At 41.6% G+C, this 21,554-nt stretch overlaps 1 protein-coding gene across 1 annotated transcript in view; it reads right to left on the bottom strand.

The window, feature by feature from the left end:
* The window catches only part of LOC124288118 (E3 ubiquitin-protein ligase TRAF7-like), a 154,621-nt gene that overhangs the window by 44,068 nt on the left and 88,999 nt on the right, over window positions 1-21,554 (bottom strand). The window contains 6 exon segments of the mRNA XM_046724682.1: window positions 5,803-5,925; window positions 7,121-7,189; window positions 8,866-8,918; window positions 10,618-10,669; window positions 15,953-16,026; window positions 16,616-16,833. Of these exon segments, the coding sequence (XP_046580638.1) occupies window positions 5,803-5,925; window positions 7,121-7,189; window positions 8,866-8,918; window positions 10,618-10,669; window positions 15,953-16,026; window positions 16,616-16,833 (589 nt within the window).

Raw genomic sequence — 21,554 nt, 5'->3', positions numbered from 1 at the left:
CTCACTAGTGAGGTGTTGTAACACTATATTCAGATCCCAAGCTGGGCGTGGAACTTCGCTTTTGGTCCTCAATCGGAAGCCCGTAGTAAGGCCAGTAACTCTGGAGATCTTGTCAACTTGACCCCCGTTCTCATGGTGATTACAGAACTAAGCGCGGCAAGATATGTTGATATCGTTGAACCTTTTAAATGTTTGTTTTGGCGAAGGTAACACAAATAGTCTGCCACTTGAGGTTGTGAAGCCTCTCTCGCTGTAAAACCTTTCTTTGCTGCATAATTTTCGAAACTGTGCCACTTGTCGTCGTACAAGTTCACGAGTTGAGTAGCGTAAAGGCAAAGCGTGACTGCTTTTGCGCCCTGGCAGAATATCCTCTCTTGTTTAAACACATTTGTATACAGTCCATACGTGTAGTTGGAACACTCCTGGGTTTCCGTGCACTTGTTTGGTGTGAGGATGAATTAACAGGTTTGCGCGCTTGGGTAGCTCCAGTGCTGGTTGACCGACTTCTTGAATTAGTATGGGAAACCACGTTCTGGCCGGCCAGTAGGGAGCGACCAAAGTGAGTTGTAGGCTCTTTGTTTGTCTGATTTTCTGTAATACTTGAGGTATTATTGCTGCTGGCGGAAGCAGCGTGCGCATTGAGGCCTTCCATGATAGACTTAGGCGTCCGTTGCCCAAGCTTGAGGGTCTGGGACTGGTGACACGAATGTCGGTAGTTGATTGTTGAATCGTGTGGCGAATAGATCTATTAGCGGCGCTCCTAATTGCTTGATTATCTGTGCAAATATTTCCCTGTTGATCATCCACTCTGTCGGTGATGGTAGATGAGGCCGAGAGAGAGCGTCTGCTAGTACATTTCTGGCTCGGGAATGTGAACTGCTCTGACATGTAGATTTAGATCTTGTATTAGATCGAACAGTTGAAAGCTTAGGTTCAAAAGGTTCAGCGATCTCGTTGAGCCTTGCTTGTTTACGTAGAACGCCACTGTCGAATTGTCTGTATGGATCATTAGGTGCGCATTTTGTAGAAATGTGCTCCAATGTAGGATGGCGTTGATTACAGCTTTCATTTCTAGAATGTTTATATGGAGTTTGCTTTCTTGCTGATTCCATAATCCTGATATCGTGTGGTTGGCGAGATGAGCTCCCCAACCTTGGGTGGTGGCGTCTACATATAGATGGGTTTTGAATTCCTGCTCTGCTAAACAAATCCCTTCGCTTGAGACATTCGATTTCTTGGTCCACCATAGTAGATGAGGTCTGAGATGTTTGGGTAGACTGAATGGTTGTACATCGTTGAGATGTGCGTTGATGAGGACCTGTAGGGGGCGTAACTGTAATCTGCCTGTGACAGTCATGTCTTGGGCTGATGTGAGAAGACCTAGTAGGCTCTGCCATTGTCGAAGTGGTAGCGGAGAGAGTAGAGCTGGTGGAATGGTCTGTTGTATCTTGAGCCAAGCGGTCTTCTGGTACAACGATCACGGTTGCGATTTGTGATGAATCGAATACCTAGGAACTGTAGGTCTTGCGATGGTACTAGGTCCGACTTGCGTAAGTTTACTAACCATCCTAGTTGTGTTAGTAGCTTTATGATGTAATTTAACTGTAGTTTGAGACGCTGTGGATCTTGATCTACTTGTATCCCGTCGTCGAGGTAAAACGCACTGCGTAGCCCTTGACGATGTAGAAAAGTGATAATCGGTTTCGTTATCCTCGTGAATAGCCAGGGGGCTGATGATATTCCGAATGGGAGTACTTTCCACTGGTAATGTAGCCCTTCTAGAGTAAACCGTAGGTATTTCCTGGAATCGGGATGAATGGGGATGTGCAGGTAGGCATCCTGTAGATCTATGCTGCCCATGTAGTCCATAGGGGCCGAATCATCTGGCGTAACTGAGGTAAATGTATCATCTTGAAACCCGGTGGTTTGCGTAGATAATTCTTGTTGAAAAAGCTCATGTTGTAGATGAGTCTGTATTTCTCCGTGGAGTTTTTCTTGGGAACTAGGAAAACTGGGGAGTAGAAACCTGGTTCGATGTTTGCTTGATCTATTACTTCTATGGCCTGTTTGGATAGGAGTGATGAAACAGCCTCTCTTAACTTTGGTAGTTGTTGCGCTTGTAAATCGAACTTGAGGGGTTTGATTGTCAGCGGAGGCTTGGCCTGTAGTGGGATACGAAATCCGTGTTGAAGAATGTTGGAGACGTAAGGGTCTTGCAATATTCCCCAGTTTTCCCAGTGTAGTTGGAGGCGTCCACCCACTTGTGCTGGCTGTACTGGAACGGCTGGGGGGTGGAAGACTCCAGTCGTTCCGAACCTGTGTTTCAGCGTCTATAGTTGCGGGAACCTCTGGGTGTCCTGCCTCTTCCTGACCCTCCTCTATAGTTGCCATATGGGCGACGAAAAGAATCTTTACCTCTAGAGCTGGCTATCTTCCTGTCTCTTGCTCTTTGTAGGCCCGTGAACTTAGATCTGCCTGAGTATCTTTGTGAAGTCTGACGAATGACGCTGGCTAGTGTGTCCATCGATTTAATCATAAGGACTTCCCTGGAATCCTTAGAGACTTCCTTGGCGACTTTGTCAATTTCTCCGTCAAAGATGGATGTTGTCGACCACGGGGCTGTATAAAGTGGGGCTGTAAAGTTCTCACCCCAATTGCAGGAAGCGAGGAGGCCTTGACGACGAGCTAAGGTCAGTGCTGCTGAAACAGATGTAAGATGATCCGTTAAGAACTGCTGATCTTTCTTTTGCATAAGTAAGGCAGAGTAAATCATTCTATCATCTTCAGTCGTGGAATCACGGAATCTAGTAATAAGAGTCTCATTGATCGTCCTAGATCTATTTAGCCCAAAGAACATACGTCTCGTCATGGTTTCTATATGAGCCAACTTGCGATCATCCATCTTATAAATCTTGTTCTTGACATCGCTGATGATCTTATAGTTCTCATCGATGTCCTGGGCTTTGTAGAAGGGGTCCATGTTATGCGTGGAGAACTTCTTGGCATGAAAGTTTGGCAGATGTGGTGTCTGAACTTTCGTAGCTTTCTGGAAAGCTGCATCTAGATTCTGTGGCACTGCCGCGATCGGGTCGATCGGGGGTAGTGTGATCGCATCTGGATCGTCTTCTTTCATCAAATAAGTCTGCGCTGTATTGCCACTTTTAGATGGTGATGAGAGATCTAGGTTATTGACCATCCAATACCGTATCTCTGCATCGGAGAAAATGATTCCTCCATCATCCTCAATACCATCATCATTAACGAATGGTTGATGCTCTTCGGGACTGCGTGTAGCTGTCTGTATGTCCGATAATGCTTGTGGCGATCTAGTTGACTTGTGCGCAGCTCTATGTGGTGACCTGACGGGTGATCGACATGGTGATGAACGAAGCGGAGATCGTCTATGGGATGATCTTCTTGGCGACTTGTGAGGCGAACGCTGATAGCTTCGCGAAGCTCTTCTATAGTCCCTCGATGTCCTTCTAGATGATGAAGATCTGGAATCATGTGCCCGCCAGCGAATGCAGCCAGCGAAGCTTCATTGATCGGTGAGGATCGATGATATGACCTTCGCAGCGAAGGCCTCCGTGGCGTCTGATGGTCGAGTCCATATCTAGGGATGAAATCGAAGATGGTGATGATCTGTCCACCTTAGCGAAGGCCTTAGCGAAGGCTGTACATCTAGGTCCGCCGTCAAGGTGGTCGGGACTTCCTTCGCGAAGGTGACATCGTCTTGGCTGCTTCGTTGGCCGGGGGGGTGCCTCTGGGGTGCTGTCACGTTGGAGCCTTCGCGGAAAACTCGGACCCTGCTTCTGCAGTTTGTAGTGGTCCTCCATGATGTTCATAATTTGCGCATCATGTCTTCTGGGATGATCTGTGGCGAAGTCGTCGGCGTCTTCTCTGCGATGGGGTCCACATCAATAACGTCCGACGTCAGTGTAGAGGCATCAGGCTGCATGGTGATCTCTGCAGAAGTCACAGTCGCTGACACCGGTCGCTTCTTGTGCCGTAAGTCGGGGATGATTATCGGCTGATCATCGTAGAGGCCCAATTCTGCTGCTGGAACGATCTCGGCTGAGAAAGTTCTCGCTGTCTTCGTAGATTTCCCTTTGGAAGTCGACGCTGCCCTGGGGGTCCTAAGTCTGCGTTGAGAAGACGTTGAGGCCCTCTTAGACTTGGTCTGCGATGACGGGATGTCTGGGGAGGCCGGTCGTTTCTTCGAGGTAACGGACTGCGTCCCACGTTCCTCTACCGCAGGGGTCTCTAGCAGCACACCAGACGGGAGAGGGTCGATCGCTAGCAGCTGACTGGATGGAATATCTGGACTATCTGCCATGTTTTGCCCTTGTTTGCGTGACCTATCTGCATGCGTCTTAAGGCCTAAAAAGATGATATTTATTAAATGCAGAATGAGATAGATTAATGCAGTAACTGCAGCGTGAATCAAACGCACACGGGCGTAGAACAACTAGGGCATATTACATGCGGATCAGAGGCGGAAAAGCGTAATCTACAAATAGTACAGATTTTCATCAGCGTAAAGCTAGCTGAACAATCACGAATACTGCGTGAATAAACAGTAGAAATCACGATAAATAATCAATACAAATTAGTAAAGGATACTAGCTATACCTCTATAGTAGCCTAAGAGAGGTAAAAACTAAAAAATATCAAAGGATATGGTGTGTAAGGAGACACGCAGAGGCTCTCACATCCTGCTCACTGGGCGAAGAAGGAGAGTGGAGCACATGGCAAGAGGGTGGCGACACCTTTCCGCCAGGGGAGCAAAGGGAGCAACTTCGTGGTGAGTACCAATTAGTGATTTTACTTTGAAGGGGCTTCAAATAAGGAGATACAAGTGTTCCACTATGTTATGAAGACAAGCAAAGAGAAGAAGATAAGACAAAGCAAAAGAGCATGAGTCAGGATAAAAAGGAAAAATTTCGATACATTTGGAGATAAGTCGTTTCTCTGAAGATTCCAAATTGTTGACTAACGCAAAATAAAATCCCAGACAACAATGAATAGTGTTTACTTTTTAAACTGCCATTTGCCCTTGAATTCACAATGTCAGACACAAAATTAAATATTCTTCAAAACTTGTAGTTGTAGGTAAATCTAGTGCCGTGTAAAGTCAATTATTGCGCAACTTTCACTTTACAGATCTTTCGAAAAAGTGTGTATTAAAAAAACAACCTGGGCATCCAGGGGTTAAAGCAAAAGGTTTTGTTTAAAAAAAGGGCCACGGAGTGGTAATTACTACATCCATATATTAGGAATACACAGTCGTACCTCAATAAACACTAAAATGAGCAGTCAATTCTGAAGTAATCAAGATGGGGTCAGTCATTCTGTAATGGTACAATCCATGTTCTACCTCTTCAGGCACAATCACACAGAGGCTGGACACTGGATATAGCTCCATCCTACATCCCAGCGGTGAGAGATCAGTGTTGAGGGTAACCAACAATCCATATATAGCAACCAATGTCAGTGATATGTTTGTGAGATGAACCTGTTACACTGGTCAACAGTACGCACAGTCAAAGGGAAGTAACTGGTATCCAAACTTGTCTCCCTTTAACCATGTCTTCAACAAATGAGCGAGTAAGTTTTACGCCGCTGCAGTAATATTCCAGCAATATCACGGCTGGGGACACAGCGGGTCTTCCGCGTGACGAACGAACGTTTTAACCACTAGACTACTCCACCACCGCCTTCAACAAACAAACCTACCATTATCCATAATTAATTGTTCTGATGAAAAGTAAGATTATTACTCTTCAAGTACAAAACACTTACAAAAATGTTGCAGTCTTGTGAGCCACTGTAGAGCTTGTTGCCATATGTACAGAGCGCCAGGACAATACCCGTGTGTCCCTCTAATGTCTTGACACATATGTAACTGGTGCTGGTGTCCCACACCTGGAAATCAACACAGGATATTTAACAACTAGCAATGGACTCAGGTCAGTATGGTCATTGCTAACATAGAGTGCTAGTGGTGGGTTTTGGTCCGGGAATTCAGTCAAGGGTCGCATTAACAATGACAGTGATTAGGGAGGGTCATGTATATTACGTTTAACTGTAGGGGGGGTATTTGTTTCTTTGCTGAATTATTGTTGTCCTTAAATTCAAAACTTCATCAAAAGTATATTTCTTAATGAGAAAAATAACCATTCTAATTGGAATCTCAACTTCAAAATGGTGGACAGATTGATCTCTGACCCCCAGATTTTTTACAGCAAAGAGTCAAAACCTTTTGGACACGTAATAAAGTTGTTTAAACAAGCTAACCAACACTTTCCCCCTTACTGGTCCCTAAAAACTTCTGAAAGAAAAAACAGGGGTAATGTTATTATATAAGCCGTGCTGAATTTAATTTAATTTCAGTTGATTACAATATTTTTACTATTATCATTGCAAATATGACCATGACTCTTATGTCTTTGCCATGGAGGTGAGGTGAGGTGAGGTGAGGTGAGGTGAGGTGAGGTGAGGTGAAATTGGGTTTAACGTCGTGCTTGAGAATATTTCGCTCATATGACGACGTGCATGCGTGTGTATGTGTATGTGCGGCTGCTTGTACTAGCCCAGACTTAAGCTGGTTTTATAGTGCTAGAACACTGAGATACCATGCCGCAGTGAAGCATGAATACCCCACTCAGACACATTATACTGACTCCGAGCCGACCAGTCCTTGTTGTACACATTAATGCCGAGCGCCATGCAGGGACCAACAAGTACCATATTTTAACGTCTTTTGGTATGACGTGGTCGGGGATCGAACCCGCGACCTTCCGCTCTCTGGGCGGACGCTCAAACCACTACACCACGGAGGCGGTCTTTGCCATGGAGGAATCATATAGATCAGAGATGTAAGAATGTGAAATGGGTGAGTGAGTTGGATTTTATTCCATACAGTCAGTCAAGTGTTTATGTGAGAGGAAGGCAGAAAGTCTCTGTATACAATAATGGCTTGTGAGACAAGCGTTCAAACAGCAATGCCAAGATGGACACCTTTAATTAAATGCAACTAGAAAATACCTATTCACATTATAAAGTTCTGACCTGATCCATGACAGTGATCAACTTGACTTGAAGTGGGTTGATGCCTTACCTTTATTGTTTTATCAGATGATCCACTGAACAGGTAGTCTCCCATAGGGCATAAGCACCACACAGGACCCTTCACACAAAACAAAGGGTTACCTTTACACATGGTCAAAAAACTTTCCGCAAGTGTGTGAATAACTGGGAAAATTTGGTTAAAACCTGCCCTTATATGGGAAGAATGCCTGAAAACTTGCAAGCCTCATTTCAGCGTTCAAAATACCTTCCTGCCCAACTGCCCGGGATGGGTTATTTTCAACATGGACTGCCAGATTCTCAAATTCACCTGCCCCACGTTCGGGTTAAAATTTAGACATGTATATGAAGATATTTTTTTGGGAAGGTAAGTTTTGGTCAGGGCTGGCACGTTTTACATCAGACTGAAATTATTGGGAGTTTCATACCCTGCTCATTTACAATTTTGGTGAAACCTACGAGCGGTCTTGAGGCGCTGACGAACCTGTCAGCAACACTGGGGCAAACCTATCAACCTATGATCACCTGGTACACCTACACTAAGCAACTCAGGGATACCAACTCTGGAGACAGGATAGTTAGTTATTCTGTTCCCCACACAGATGGTATGGGTTTGACAAACATTAAGAGATCAACTAAATGTACAAACAATTAAAGACCATCTGTCCTGATCAATGAAATGCATTCAATCCCATCCTCTTTTGGGCACCATTCATTCCTGACGGACAAACAATCTGTAGTTCTAAGTTTAGAGTAGGTTATTCTATGTTTTACTCAATTTGGGTTATATATCTGTTTTATGAAGTCAACAGCTCTGCATTTAAAAGGTGGCTGAACAGATAAAGCTGACTAGCTTTAAATCACAAATAGTGGCAAGATTTTTTCCTTTTCAGGTGTTTGAAGCTAAACAGAATAAGGAGACTGTGATTTCATATTCTATGCAATGTCATTAAGACTGTTAGTCTATTGTTATATAATGTACAAATTTGAATTAAGAGCAGAGCTTGTTCATAACTAACTCCATGTGTACCACGTGATGTGTGACCATGCATCTGTCTGAATTATGGGCCAGTGGCCTTTTACTGAATAAAACTGTCTGTCTGTCATATTCTATGCTGTATCATTCAACATTCTTATTCAGCTTAGTATGTAACACAGGTTCTGATTGGTCAATGCTATAAATTTCTGACCATATAATTAGCATATACGGTCGAATTTAAAAACCAACTCACCAAAACTTCTGAATTATCCCTACACTACAGGCGTTTGTCAGGGCATTATAATTTGCAGAAGCTGTATGTCTTCAATTAACTCCCCTATTATAGCTAAAATGGATGGAATTTGTGTTAAAAAAGACTAAACAGTATCATGAATTAATTGTAAGTTTACTTCAAATAACTCACAAAGGGCTGTTGCCCCAACACTGTTAAGTCATGGAACAAAATTTATGATGTCATTTCTTTCACGAAAAAACAGCGTAAAACGAGTTGAATTAGAATGGAGACAACTGTACTGTTTTGACGAATTGGGGACGTATACTAGTGGTTATGTAGCCACAAATTCAGTTATATGTGGAGCCGATATAATATTATCCTGTACTGGAATAGTAGTGTGATTATAGTTCTTCTTCTTGTGGTAGATCTTAATAAGGCTGAGATAATGCTGATGAGATGTTAATTTTAACTCACTCTTGTGGTAGGCACAAGTGAAAATATGGTGGTTTCACTTAGAAATTTCAACATATTGTTTCTCCTGATAAGTAGTTGACCAACCTACCTGATGTCCAACAAATGTGCCTTTACATTTGAACATGGAAATAGGGTCGTAGGCTGAAAAAGAAAACATAAGTACTTACTGAAAGAGGTAAGGTGATATCAGGTTAAAACTCCGGGATAATAAAGTTATATCTTATCTTAAAACTGAGGTCCAAAATATTCAATATAACAATATGCATGCACATGGTTATGTGTGGCTGGCTATGTCAGTCTGAGTTTATAGTGCTTTCCTACTGAGATACCATGACACATTTAAATATTGATAGACACTGCACACTGACTGAGTTGACCAGTCCTTGCTTTATTCTGTACACCAGGCAGGGTAACAACAAGTACCATCTGTTAATGTCTTTAAGTATAAACACCATCAATAGTATCAACCATCACATTCCTAATAATTCTGTTAAACTGCTTCCAAGTATAATATCATTTTGTGTTAGGAGATTCAGAGTTTCAATGTAAAGTTATCTATATGAGCTGTCTTTAAGTATAAACACCATCAATAGTATCAACCATCACATTCCTAATAATTCTGTTAAACTGCTTCCAAGTATAATATCATTTTGTGTTAGGAGATTCAGAGTTTCAATGTAAAGTCATCTATATGAGCTGTCTTTAAGTATAAACACCATCAATAGTATCAACCATCACATTCCTAATAATTCTGTTAAACTGCTTCCAAGTATAATATCATTTTGTGTTAGGAGATTCAGAGTTTCAATGTAAAGTCATCTATATGAGCTGTCTTTAAGTATAAACACCATCAATAGTATCAACCATCACATTCCTAATAATTCTGTTAAACTGCTTCCAAGTATAATATCATTTTGTGTTAGGAGATTCAGAGTTTCAATGTAAAGTCATCTATATGAGCTGTCTTTAAGTATAAACACCATCAATAGTATCAACCATCACATTCCTAATAATTCTGTTAAACTGCTTCCAAGTATAATATCATTTTGTGTTAGGAGATTCAGAGTTTCAATGTAAAGTCATCTATATGAGCTGTCCTTCTGTATGACAGTGCTAGTCTGACTCACAGCAAGGGGAACCACAACTTGGCACTAGGTAACCTAACATTGTATAAACCTCCATAAAGCATGCAAACATTTGATCAATCCAAACCAAGTATTTTTTAAAGTTATGGTAGAACTGGGATTTAACAAGTCCTATATCACATGTTAGTGAGTGGGTGAGTGACTTGGGTATGTAGCCAGGTAGGACACTATTTCAGTCATGTTGCAGCGTGCCAGCGTTATAAGAGTGGAACACAAGAAATGATTAGGTCTTATTTTCCAGATGTCTGCCACTTTGGTAAAGCCCACAGGCACCAACATAGCGCTGACTAAAGTAGAAACATGATTAGAGTGAACCAGATTTCATAGCCACAATAATAGGTTTCTCACACACATATTGAACACAACTATGCATAGCAAATAGTAGGACCATAGATGACTGGGCCAGCCTTGCCCCTGACCACTTTAGCTTCAGGCAGGAACAAACTTTGAACTGATCCACTCTGTGTGTGACATTGGTGACACTCATAGGACAAAAACTGAAAACTGGGTTTGAAATTTCCAAAGGTTTTGGATTTGAGACAAGACAAAAACCACAGTAATCAGATGCTTTAAAAATGTTTGTTAAAAATGTTTTTAAATAATTTAGTGTTGCCATCTGATTCTATGAATAAACTAGGATTATGATGACATATATTATCATCAAACGAATTGTTAATATTGGTTGTTCTCCCTACCTCCAGCAGTAGCACCAAGATTCAGCCTGTTCCGTAAATGTGACACCTCGTCCTGGAAACAACATCAGCCATGTTGACAAGCAATAGGTGACCAAACATGAGAATACAGATTCTTCACTAGATTCATATGGACAAGTTAATAGAGACTGTCAAACTGCCAGGTTACATTACGAATAATGTCTCTGAAACTAAAACATTTGGATCAAATATAGAGCTTCCACATTATAATCTAACAAATAATTTTTCCTTCAGAGTGGGGCTGTCGGCTCAGGTTAAATGTGTTAATAGGAAATACAAAAGGGGCTAACATTTAAAAACACAGTTCTTCAAGACTGACTGATTGAGTTTGGTTTTACGCCGCTTTTAGCAATATTCCAGCAACATCATGGTGGGGGACACCAGAAATGGGCTTCACACATTGTACCCATGTGGGGATTCAAACCCAGGTCTTCGGCGAGACGAGCCAACGCTGTAACCACTAGGCTACCTTACCGCCCCAGTCCTTCAAGAGTCTGGCTCTGATGAAACCAAGTTTACACAAGTTTTACATATCAATGTGCATTGTGGTGTTGCTTGATGTTTTGATCTGTTGTTTTTGGGTTGTTTTTTAACACCACTGTCAGCTATGTTCTGGGTTGTAAATTACCCTACACATAACGAAGGTGATGCATACAACGGCTGATGCCATGACCCAATTTAGTCCCAGCAAGATAAAATATACATTGTTGGGAATGTACTGTATTAACCAAGCTACCCAGCCTAATTACCCAATCCATCACCTCTTACTTCAAGCAAGAATCCTTGTGGGGCACATATAAGGTACTAAGGTACTGGAACGAAACAAGTGGTTGACAGCATGAGCACATACTCAACACAACTGACAAATCAGTAGTGAGTGAGTGAGTGGGTGAGTTTAGTTTTACACCGCACTCAGCAATATTACAGCTATATGGCGGCGGTTTGTAAACAATCGAGTCTGGACCAGACAATCCAGTGATCAACAGCATGAGCAACTATCTGCGTAATTGGGAACCGATGACATGTGTCAACCAAGTCAGCGAGCCTGACCACCCGATCCCGTTAGTCGCCTCTTACGACAAGCATAGTCACCTTTTGTGGCAAGCATGGGTTGCTGAAGACCTATTCTACCCCGGATCTTCACGGGTAGACAAATCAGTAACAACCACCCAACAGAAATTGAGGCAAGTCCACCAATCCATGAGTTCTATCTCCACCATTCTTCAATGTCTTTGTGACAACCCAAATCTCCATTTTAATGGCCTTGCATTACATGCAGGTGGATGGGATTCTATCTGTTATGGAACCTCGATGGGAGGGGTCAATATTGAAACAAAGCTAGGTTTACAGTACGCTGCACTCGGCAATATTCCAGTCAGTAAGTCTAGTTTTATGCTGCTTTTATCAATATTCCAGCAATATCACGACAGCGGACACCAGAAATGGGCTTCACACATTGTGCCCATCTGGGGAAGCAATATTCCAGCGATATGGCGGCGGTCTGGAAAAAATCAAGTCTGGACCAGACGATCTAGTGATCAACAGCATGAGCACCGATTTAAGCAACCGATGGCATGTGTCAACCAAGTCAGCAAGCCTGACCACCCGATCCCGTTAGTCACCTCTTACGACAAGCATGGGTTACTAAAGATCTCACCCGGACCTTCACGGGTCGCCAGGTTTACAGTGAGATAAGCAAACACCTCAGCTTGTAGCCTAGCCAGCCGAACATTCTGCAAATATGACACATAAATCTGGACTGGACTTCATTCCAACTGTCCCCAATCTCATAGTTAGTTAAATCAAACAGTTCATAATGGGCAATCAGCTTCCTCAGCTGACACTACTGCAGGCTTCTCCATCCTTGAAACTATAAAACAAGCCTAGTGTCTGTTTTAGACTGAACTCCATTCAATTTCCACACAAATCTGGGACAGGTCTAAATATCATTAATGAGTTCTATCTCTACTTGGGGCAGTGCCTCTACCTTGTAGACTTCATCTACAACTGCATGGCTGGTCGGGGATTTGGAAGTCTGATAAGCTGACAGCACACTTAGTTCTTATTTGATTTATTATGGGTTTGCATTATTAAAGCCTATTTTCTGTACTTATTTGAATTATTTTAACTGATTTGTCTCGGTAGCAGACAGATTATCTCTAAAAAAAATCTCCAAAAAATCAATGGTGGTAGGTATGTACGTATCTGAACATGATTTAGATTCACGTTAAGGACAAATAACGCAGTATTTAGAAGTGATTGCGTCTGAAAGCAACAATGCTTGGTTTAAACACCAAATTGGTCAGTTTTGTGGACAGGGAGAATTTATTTCAAGAAAAACGGAAATGATATAATCAACTAATCTACATACATTTTAAAACCGATATGCTCTATATGTAAAAATGTTACCTTAAATTTGACTTTCAATTAGTTATTCCATTTTAATAAAGATCTGACCCGATTATAATGGTTATATCACCACATCAATAAAAGATCTGATCTGAGTGCTAGATACCATCACAAAAAATGAAGACTGAAAGGACACATTAGTGAGTGAGTGAGTTTAGTTTTACGCCACACTCAGCAATATTCCAGCTATATGGCGCCGGTCTGTAAATAATCAAGTCTGGACCAGACAATCCAGTGATCAACAGCATGAGCATCGGTCTGCGTAATTGGGAACCGATGACATGTGTCAACCAAGTCAGCGAGCCTGACCACCCAATCCCGTTAGTCACCTCTTACGACAAGCACGGGTTACTGAAGACAAATATTATAACCCTGACCTTCACGAGTGAAAGGTCACACTAGAACAGACTATGCTTTGAAAATTCTTTTTTTGTTCTTGAATCAAAATTTGAAACTGTGCAAAAGAAAATTCTCAAAATACCTAATAGATGACTGAAATTATGTGGCAGTTTTTCCGTGGTTGTGGAAATTCACTTCCGCTGCAAATGTTCACCCTGTTGAAGCCAGGAACGAATGATTTCTAGAATCTGCAATCAGCTGGAACAGCTGGTGACTGGGGTTCATAAATACCCTAAGTTAACCATCTCCAGGTTGTTTGATTGGAAAACACACTCTAACTTTCACCTTTGCTATCTAGTGAGCCTTTCACCTTTGCTATCTCGTGAGCCATTCACCTTTGTTATCTCGTGAGCAAAGCTCTGATTGGTCTGATAATAGGTGATGCTGATGTGACCTGTAATGGATGACCTGAGATGTGTAGCAGCAGTGAGCACCAAGATCATATTTCCTGACATCGGATATATTACGTTTAATAATATGATGGAAACTTTTTCATGCAGTTACACATCCAACACTATTTTTCTGGAAATGCAATAAACATAATATGTAGCCCCTTTCCTCTTGAGACTTTGTGGCCACAACAGCATCTACCTGAGGCACTACCCAAATTCAAAGGAAGGGAGGTGGGGGTGCCAAGTGGTTAAAGCGTTCAGTCCTCATGCAGAAGACATGGGTTTGATTCCCCATATGGATAAAATGCCCATTGCTGGTGTCCTCCATTGTGATATTGCTGGAGTATTGCTTAAAGTGGCACAAAACCATATTCACGTACAATATCAAAGCTTAGTTTTTACCCCTGAAATTTAAGCCAACTTGATTGTAGAAAATGGCGTCCACACTTTGTGTAAATCAGCGACATGAATTAATACAGTATGCATACCGGCTTTTGCATTTATACATGGATACCTTTGTACTTCAAACTACTGAAGTCAAAGTTATCTCAACACTTCAAGGCAAATGAACTTGTCAAGGGGGACGTGAATCATCATTACACTGGCCACAGTGGATGTTTATGTTTAGATTTCCAAGGCAAGGATGGGCTGTACAGCTGAGACTAACACATCCCTAGTGAGAAGGGTGATTGTTGTTACCATTTACTGCCATGTTTAATTTAAAACACTGACCAGCATTGTGATAGGTTGATAAGTACCTTTAACCAATGTACACAACCTTTCATTTTGACAAAGTGTAGCTAGACCCAGATCCAACAGATTTGAGATTTAGGGAAGTACCTCTAATGGTCCGAGACACGTGAACATCAGGGTAAAAACCCCAAAAAAACTCTGACTTGGTTGACACGTGTCATTGTACCCTAACTGTCGTCATCATATAGCTGGAATATTGCTGAGTGTGGCGTTAAACACCAATGAACCTAAAAAAAGACAACAGTGTCTGTCTGATATGAATAAAGGACTGTTTTTGAATAGTTCGATGGTGTATTTTGGTTCAAAACAAATTGTAAACAAACATTTTTGTGTCTGTTGATAGTGCAGCTGGGTAACACCATTGTATCTTGTCATCGATGTATGGGAGATCTGTGGTACAACACTAGTTTCATCACTATCACTGAACAGATCACTGTGTGTTCGTGTGCATCACGTCTGTTGATAGTGCAGCTGGGAAACACCATTGTATCTTGTCATCGATGTATTGGACAATTGTGATACTTCAGCAGAACCCCTATCATTGAAATGTTTGACCAATACAACCACTTTAAACAATATTGGAGTAATATCAGTGTGTCATCCAGCTGTTGGAGGAAATAAAACCCCAAAAAGAATATGGTCTTTCATGAAAACAACAGACATGATGGCTCCTAATCTGGATGAACCTTGGATTGAAACCCATGGCATGGACCCTTCAGCCAGGGGTGAGGTGAGGTGAAATTGGGTTTAACGTCTTGCTTGAGAATATTTCGCTCATATGACGACGTGCATGTGTGTGTATGTGTATGTGCGGCTGCTTGTACTAGCCCAGACTTAAGCTGGTTTTACAGTGCTAGCCCACTGAGATACCCTCAGCCAGAGAATGCAATAGTGAGTTAAATAGCACCTTACATCTGCCACGGGAGAACCTTATGATCATTTCAGATATCTGAATCAAATGTCTGAATAAGGACGAAAGTCTTTGTCATAACCGCAATCTTCAGAATATTTGTGGAATCCCCAGATTTCATCACTATGAAGCCAAACCTCAGAGACACTATGATCCCCTTGGTTTCAATCATCTGCCTCACGGTTACCACAGGGGTACAAATAACCCATTGCCCGACGCCCCAGGCCACTGTTTTTTTGTGTCGGGCTAGCAAATTTGTATGTCACGGTGTACCGGTGTCCAGTTGACTTTCCAATGTTAATTATGTTGTTTATTTAAAAAATCAACAAGAAAATCGGCCGGTATAGTAGAAGAATTATCAGGGCAAGTGATTTTACATGTGCCACTGTACCGGAGTACACTAGCAATTTTAAAGTTATTTCCACCCCTGTTACCATTATGAAAGTGTACTTACTGCCACATCAGCATATTCTCTCCTGTTTTCTATCATGTCATTCATGATCTTGTTCTGTGTCCGCTCCACCAGACCTGTGCAACATAAACAGCATGAGTGAGTGGGGGTGAGTGAGTGAGTGAGTGAGGGTGGGTGGGTGGGTGAGTGAGAGTGTAAGTGGGTGGAGTGAGTGGAGTGTGGTGGGTGGGGAGTGAGTGAGTGAGTGAGTGGTGGGTTGGTGAGTGAGTGAGTGGGTGGGCGAGTGGGTGAGTGAATGAGTGAGTGGGTGAGTAAGTAGGTGAGTGGCTGAGTGAGTGAGTGAGTAAAAAATAATTTGCTTAGGAGCTTACATATGTTGATACCATGTTTAGTTGTACATTATTCTAGACATTGATTACTTTGCCATATTGGCGTAAGTAAAATGAAGCCATTAATCAAGCAGCACTTTTTTTACAAACATTTTTGGCTAAAGTCATTTCACATAGTTTCCTGTTATTAATCAAACAGCCATTTGTCAAGCAGTGAAGATCTGCCAATCTGCAAGTACACCAGATTACCAACTGTACCAAAAACAATACCCTCTGACCACTATACCACTCCACTTTTCATAAGGATAGTTTTATCTTTCCATGATGCAAAAACTGATTCACATTCAAATTTGTATAGTATCTGACTTCCACTCACCCAGCTTCAAATCAACAGATTTCTCCAGTGACTCAAGACGTTCAGACAACTTTCCCAACATGGAACGGAGAAACTCGATTTCCTGATCCTTCTGGTTGAGTGAGAACTGTAGGTCGGTCATTCTCTCGTCTGTCCTCTGTAGGAACTCCTTCATGCTATCGAACTTGCAAACTTTCATATGCTCTTCAAGCTCTTCCTGTGTTCCCAAAAACTCACAGCTGTGGAAATGAAAAGAGTTGAGTTTATGCATCTCAGCAAACCTTACAAAAAATGTGTAACATCTCGTGGCTGTTGCTGAATCCATAGCAAATTCAGAAATCAATGGCAGGAAAATAAAATCACCAGAACAAACACAATTATCAAGGATAATGCTTTGTCAAAAAGGGTTTGCAGAGAAAGGAATAATCAGGCCCAGTGTTTGTAGTAAGTTGAGGAACATGTGTGATATTTAAAGTAGATGAACTGTGAATATGACATGGAGTTGATTCTGTCAATTATCAGCACTTGTTCAAGAAAGGAGATATGATAGTTTATACCACTTGCAATCTTGTGGTGGTAATGTCGTTTGTGGATATTGATTCCACGACAAGCCTGAACTGATGGGAGGAACTGGCCTGTGTTTTTTAAAGGATTTAGACTGCTTGAACTTCAAAGTCAAATCAGCATTTGAAATCATCCAGATTTTCAATTTACAAACATCAAAATTGGACTAAGCAAATCTGGCACTTTAATAGCAATTTCTTCTCATGCACTATGTCATACCAATATTCATAAAGAATTCATGTACTCCTACAGGTGACTTTGATACAGGATTACAGGATATGTAATCAAATTATCCTGATATTGCTGAAAAAAGATGTACTGACAGAAAAATGAACCCAAATAGAACTTGAATATTTTAAAACCTTTTGAACACCAAATCTGATGAGCATTCTGAAGTAAACTGATAAGGGATGAATGAAATTATACTCAAAACATATATTTACAGGTCTGTCTAGGTGAGGTGGTGAGGGAATCAATCTGGTTTGATGAGCTCCAGTTACGTCATGGTGACTTAGCTGTGGGAGGAAAGTCGCAAGTGATGCAAGTCGCAGACATTCACCATGTCAGTGAAAGCCGAGGGGCATGGATATAACCAACCTAGAAACTGCAGGGCCAAACTAAGATTTCTACCTGCAATCACGGGTATCTAATATGCCACACAATCCCCTCCTCCACCTCTAAGATGCGAGAGGGGCGGTGGGGTAGCCTAATGGTTAAAGCGTTGGCTTGTCACGCCGAAGACCCGGGTTCGAATCCCCACATGGGTACAATGTGTGAAGCCCATTTCTGGTGTCCCCCGCCGTGATGTTGCTGGAATATTGCTAAAAGCGGCGTAAAACCAAACTCAGTCAGTCAGGCAGTCTAAGATGCGAGTGTCAAGAACAAGGTACACAGTATTTACTCATTTTCAAATCAATCAGATTTGACTGCTTGTGGAAAATATATAAGGTGAATGTTTAAAATAAAGAACATCTTCACAGATTACCCTGTTGTAGGACAAGGGCTTGCAGTAATCGAGTTTTGAAAAATAAAACAAATACAAATTGCAGAGTTAACTTTACACTTTTCAGTTATAAACTTGGAGTGAGTGAGTTTAGTTTTACTCCACACTAAGCAATATTCCAGCTATATGGCGGTCAATAAAGAATCGAGTCTGGACCAGACAATCCTGTGATCAACAGCATGAGCATCGATCTACGCATTTAGCATACAATGACATGGATCAACCTAATCAGCAAGCCTGACCACCCGATCCCGTCTTTTGCCTCTTACGACAAGCATGGGTTACTGAAGATCAATTCTAACCAAGATCTTCACGGGTATTATGAACTTGGAGAAACAGGTTATCTTTCAGGAATGATACATCAAAAAGAAAAGTACGAAGTTTGTTGTTGACACTGTCTGCATTCATGTGAGTCATATCTATAGGGGATATACACCCAGCATTACATATCCACCTCACAAGTACAAGCAGTGAATACTGAAGAATGCATAGATACCAACAAGACAGAGACCTCACTCCTTTAAATTCTAAATACATTTCTTCAAGAAATGTAACTGAAATATTCTATGCAAGCGTTTTCCACCCCAACTATCCATTAAGACAGTTCTAGTCCCCTGTCTGTATATCTAAGGCAGAAATGGTGTATAACAAAACAACAACAACTTGAGCTGAAAATACGACCATGGAAAATCAATATTTCTATGTATCCTAAATGTAGGCAGTTTTGACAGAACATCCTTCAAGTATGTTAACGTAAATAACCTGACCTAAAATGTCCCTGTGGTGTACCTTTTCACTTTATAAATTCACATCTCGAGTGTTTCCAAACTGTTGAGCATGATGATCTGTCATGTATTTTCTGAAGCCGTGCAGTTCACATAATGCCCCATTTACAATGAAACCTCGCAAACATGAAACTGTTTCTGAAGTGACACGGAGTTGCCTTCAGCCATAACTTGAAGAGGGCAATGAGAGAAGTAGAAGTCACACTGTGAGTAGATCACAGCAGACGTACAAACACCACTAACAAGATTTCACTCTCAGACCCATGTCGCCCATCAATACCGCAGAACAAATGATGACTTAATATCTTGTTAATAGAGGGAGTTTGAACATGAGAGAAGCGAACGATAGGTTTTCATCTACTTAATCTACATCCCGCCATCTACAGCATCGATCAGGGTTGATAAAGTGCTCTTCAGACCTCTGACCGTGGACAAGGGGACATTTGATGGTGTTCAGAAGAACAGGAAGTCGTCTGCCCCACTTGCAGATCAAACAGTTAGCTGGATATGCCTATGAATGTGCTGACATTTAACAGGGAATCGCTCACACGGTTATTTGACTGTCTGCAAACAACCAAACCACAAATTACATTTCTCCAATACCTACATGAATGCAAATTGACGTAGCTTGGCCCAAATTTGAAGACAGCGCGTCTTTGCATGGGAGTAATGCATGCATCCTCAGGGATGCTGTAAGGCTTGGTCTTTGCTGTAGACATAGAGGCCATGCAGTGGAATACCACAGTCTGACTGTGGGGTTAAATACCTCCAGGTACATTGAGCACTCTGCTGCCTCATTGTTAGAGAATCTAAGGCACTCTTAATGTCATTTGCCAGTCAACCTTCTCAATAATAAAGGAATGTATATATTTGGCATCATAACAAAAGTACTTGAAAAGCTTATCATATATATCTTGAATGAGTGAACTGGGGGTTTGAATACTCTGGCTACTTATTATTAAAAGCAGCTAAATGGACCAGGCGGTCAACACTCAGTCACTAGACTGTCTAGAGACTGTGATGATGGAGCTGAATTAGTGAGGTGTAGGGTCAAAGAAACCTTATACAGGAGGCAGATGGCAATTGATTTCGAATCTCGGCAAAATATTTTATATAAAGCACTTTGCTTCATTTACCTTTATAGTGTCTATGATAATACTGGGTGAGGAGTTATCTTTCCCTTTTCTATCAGCCATGCTTAATACAGATGCGAAAAAACTGTTTGAACAAGCGATAGTTATGCTATCACATGATACTCTCAAAAGCTCGCCCATAAAATGCACAATCAAGATGAAATTTCATTCGTCAAGTAGGTCGTTAACATTTGCTGAAAGTATTTCCAGCTTTAAAATCAATAGATATATCCCATAAAATCTTATTAAAAATGTGAAGCTCAAATTTTCTTTTTCCGAAAATAGGCTTCAAATCCTCATCCTGTTTCTACGATTCAAGACATCAACCCAACCATAAACATCAATGAACATAAACAACAGTAAAACTTTATCCTAAAATAACTTTAATATTAGGTAGTCCTTATCACTGGCTCATCGACCAGAAGAAATGGCAACCTTCTGATCTAGATGTACGAATGAGCTGTAGAATCCATTAAGTTGTGAAGAACAGTAGTGCACATCATCCCGAACTCCTTCTTATACATCCTGAATTGGAACTTTATTGTGTGGGTGTCACCTCCAATCGTTCCTCCCTATAGTTCATGCTTATAACAACAGATCAGATAACATTCCCAGAGGCAGTCTAGACGTGGGGGGAAACTGCTGCTATCACTTGTTCAACTTCCACCTCATCTAAATCAGTCATGGAAGGGAAACTTATTGCATTCTAACTTCAACACTGTGATTGGTGATATGAACCTCTATAAATGGTAATGTCAGGTTTTGCTGAGCTTCTTCATTGTCAGGACTGACTCACATCCTTCAGATATACTGTAGCATTTACAGGGATAAACTGTAAATGTCTGATTCTTAACAATCTGTTCACAACATTATGACATGACTTCTATGTGTAATTCTATGTTCAGTGCATCTGTCACCTAACTCCGTACTCATAAAGATGCCAACTGTCTGTAAATATTTGTCTGACAAGACAATCCAGTGATTGATGTCATTGACCTATGCTCTTGAGACACCATGACATGCATCAACCATGTAAGCCTGACCACTTGGCAGATACCACTATAACAAACATGAGTGAGTGAGTGAGTGAGTGAGTGATTTAGGGCGGTGGGGTAGCCAAGTGGTTAAAGTGTTCGCTTGTCACGCCGAAGACCCGGGTTTCGATTCCCGGCATGGGTACCATGTGTGAAGTCTATTTCTGGTTTCCCCTGCCGTGATATTGCTGGAATATTGCTAAAAGTGGGATAAAACCAAACACACTCACTCACTCATCACTATTTGATAGTAGGTGAGGTGAGGTGAGGTGAAATTGGGTTTAACGTCTTGCTTGAGAATATTTCGCTTATATGGCGATGTGCATGCGTGTGTATGTGTATGTGCGGGCTGCTTGTACTAGCCCAGACTTAAGCTGGTTTAATAGTACTAGCCGACTGAGATACCATACTGCAGTGAATCATGAACACCCCACTCAGACA

This window comes from Haliotis rubra, unplaced genomic scaffold (assembly GCF_003918875.1).
Source record: "Haliotis rubra isolate DU_JTF1 unplaced genomic scaffold, ASM391887v1 Scf412, whole genome shotgun sequence".
Classification (NCBI taxonomy): Eukaryota; Metazoa; Mollusca; class Gastropoda; order Lepetellida; family Haliotidae; genus Haliotis; species Haliotis rubra.
This window is presented reverse-complemented; position numbering and strand designations above follow the sequence as displayed.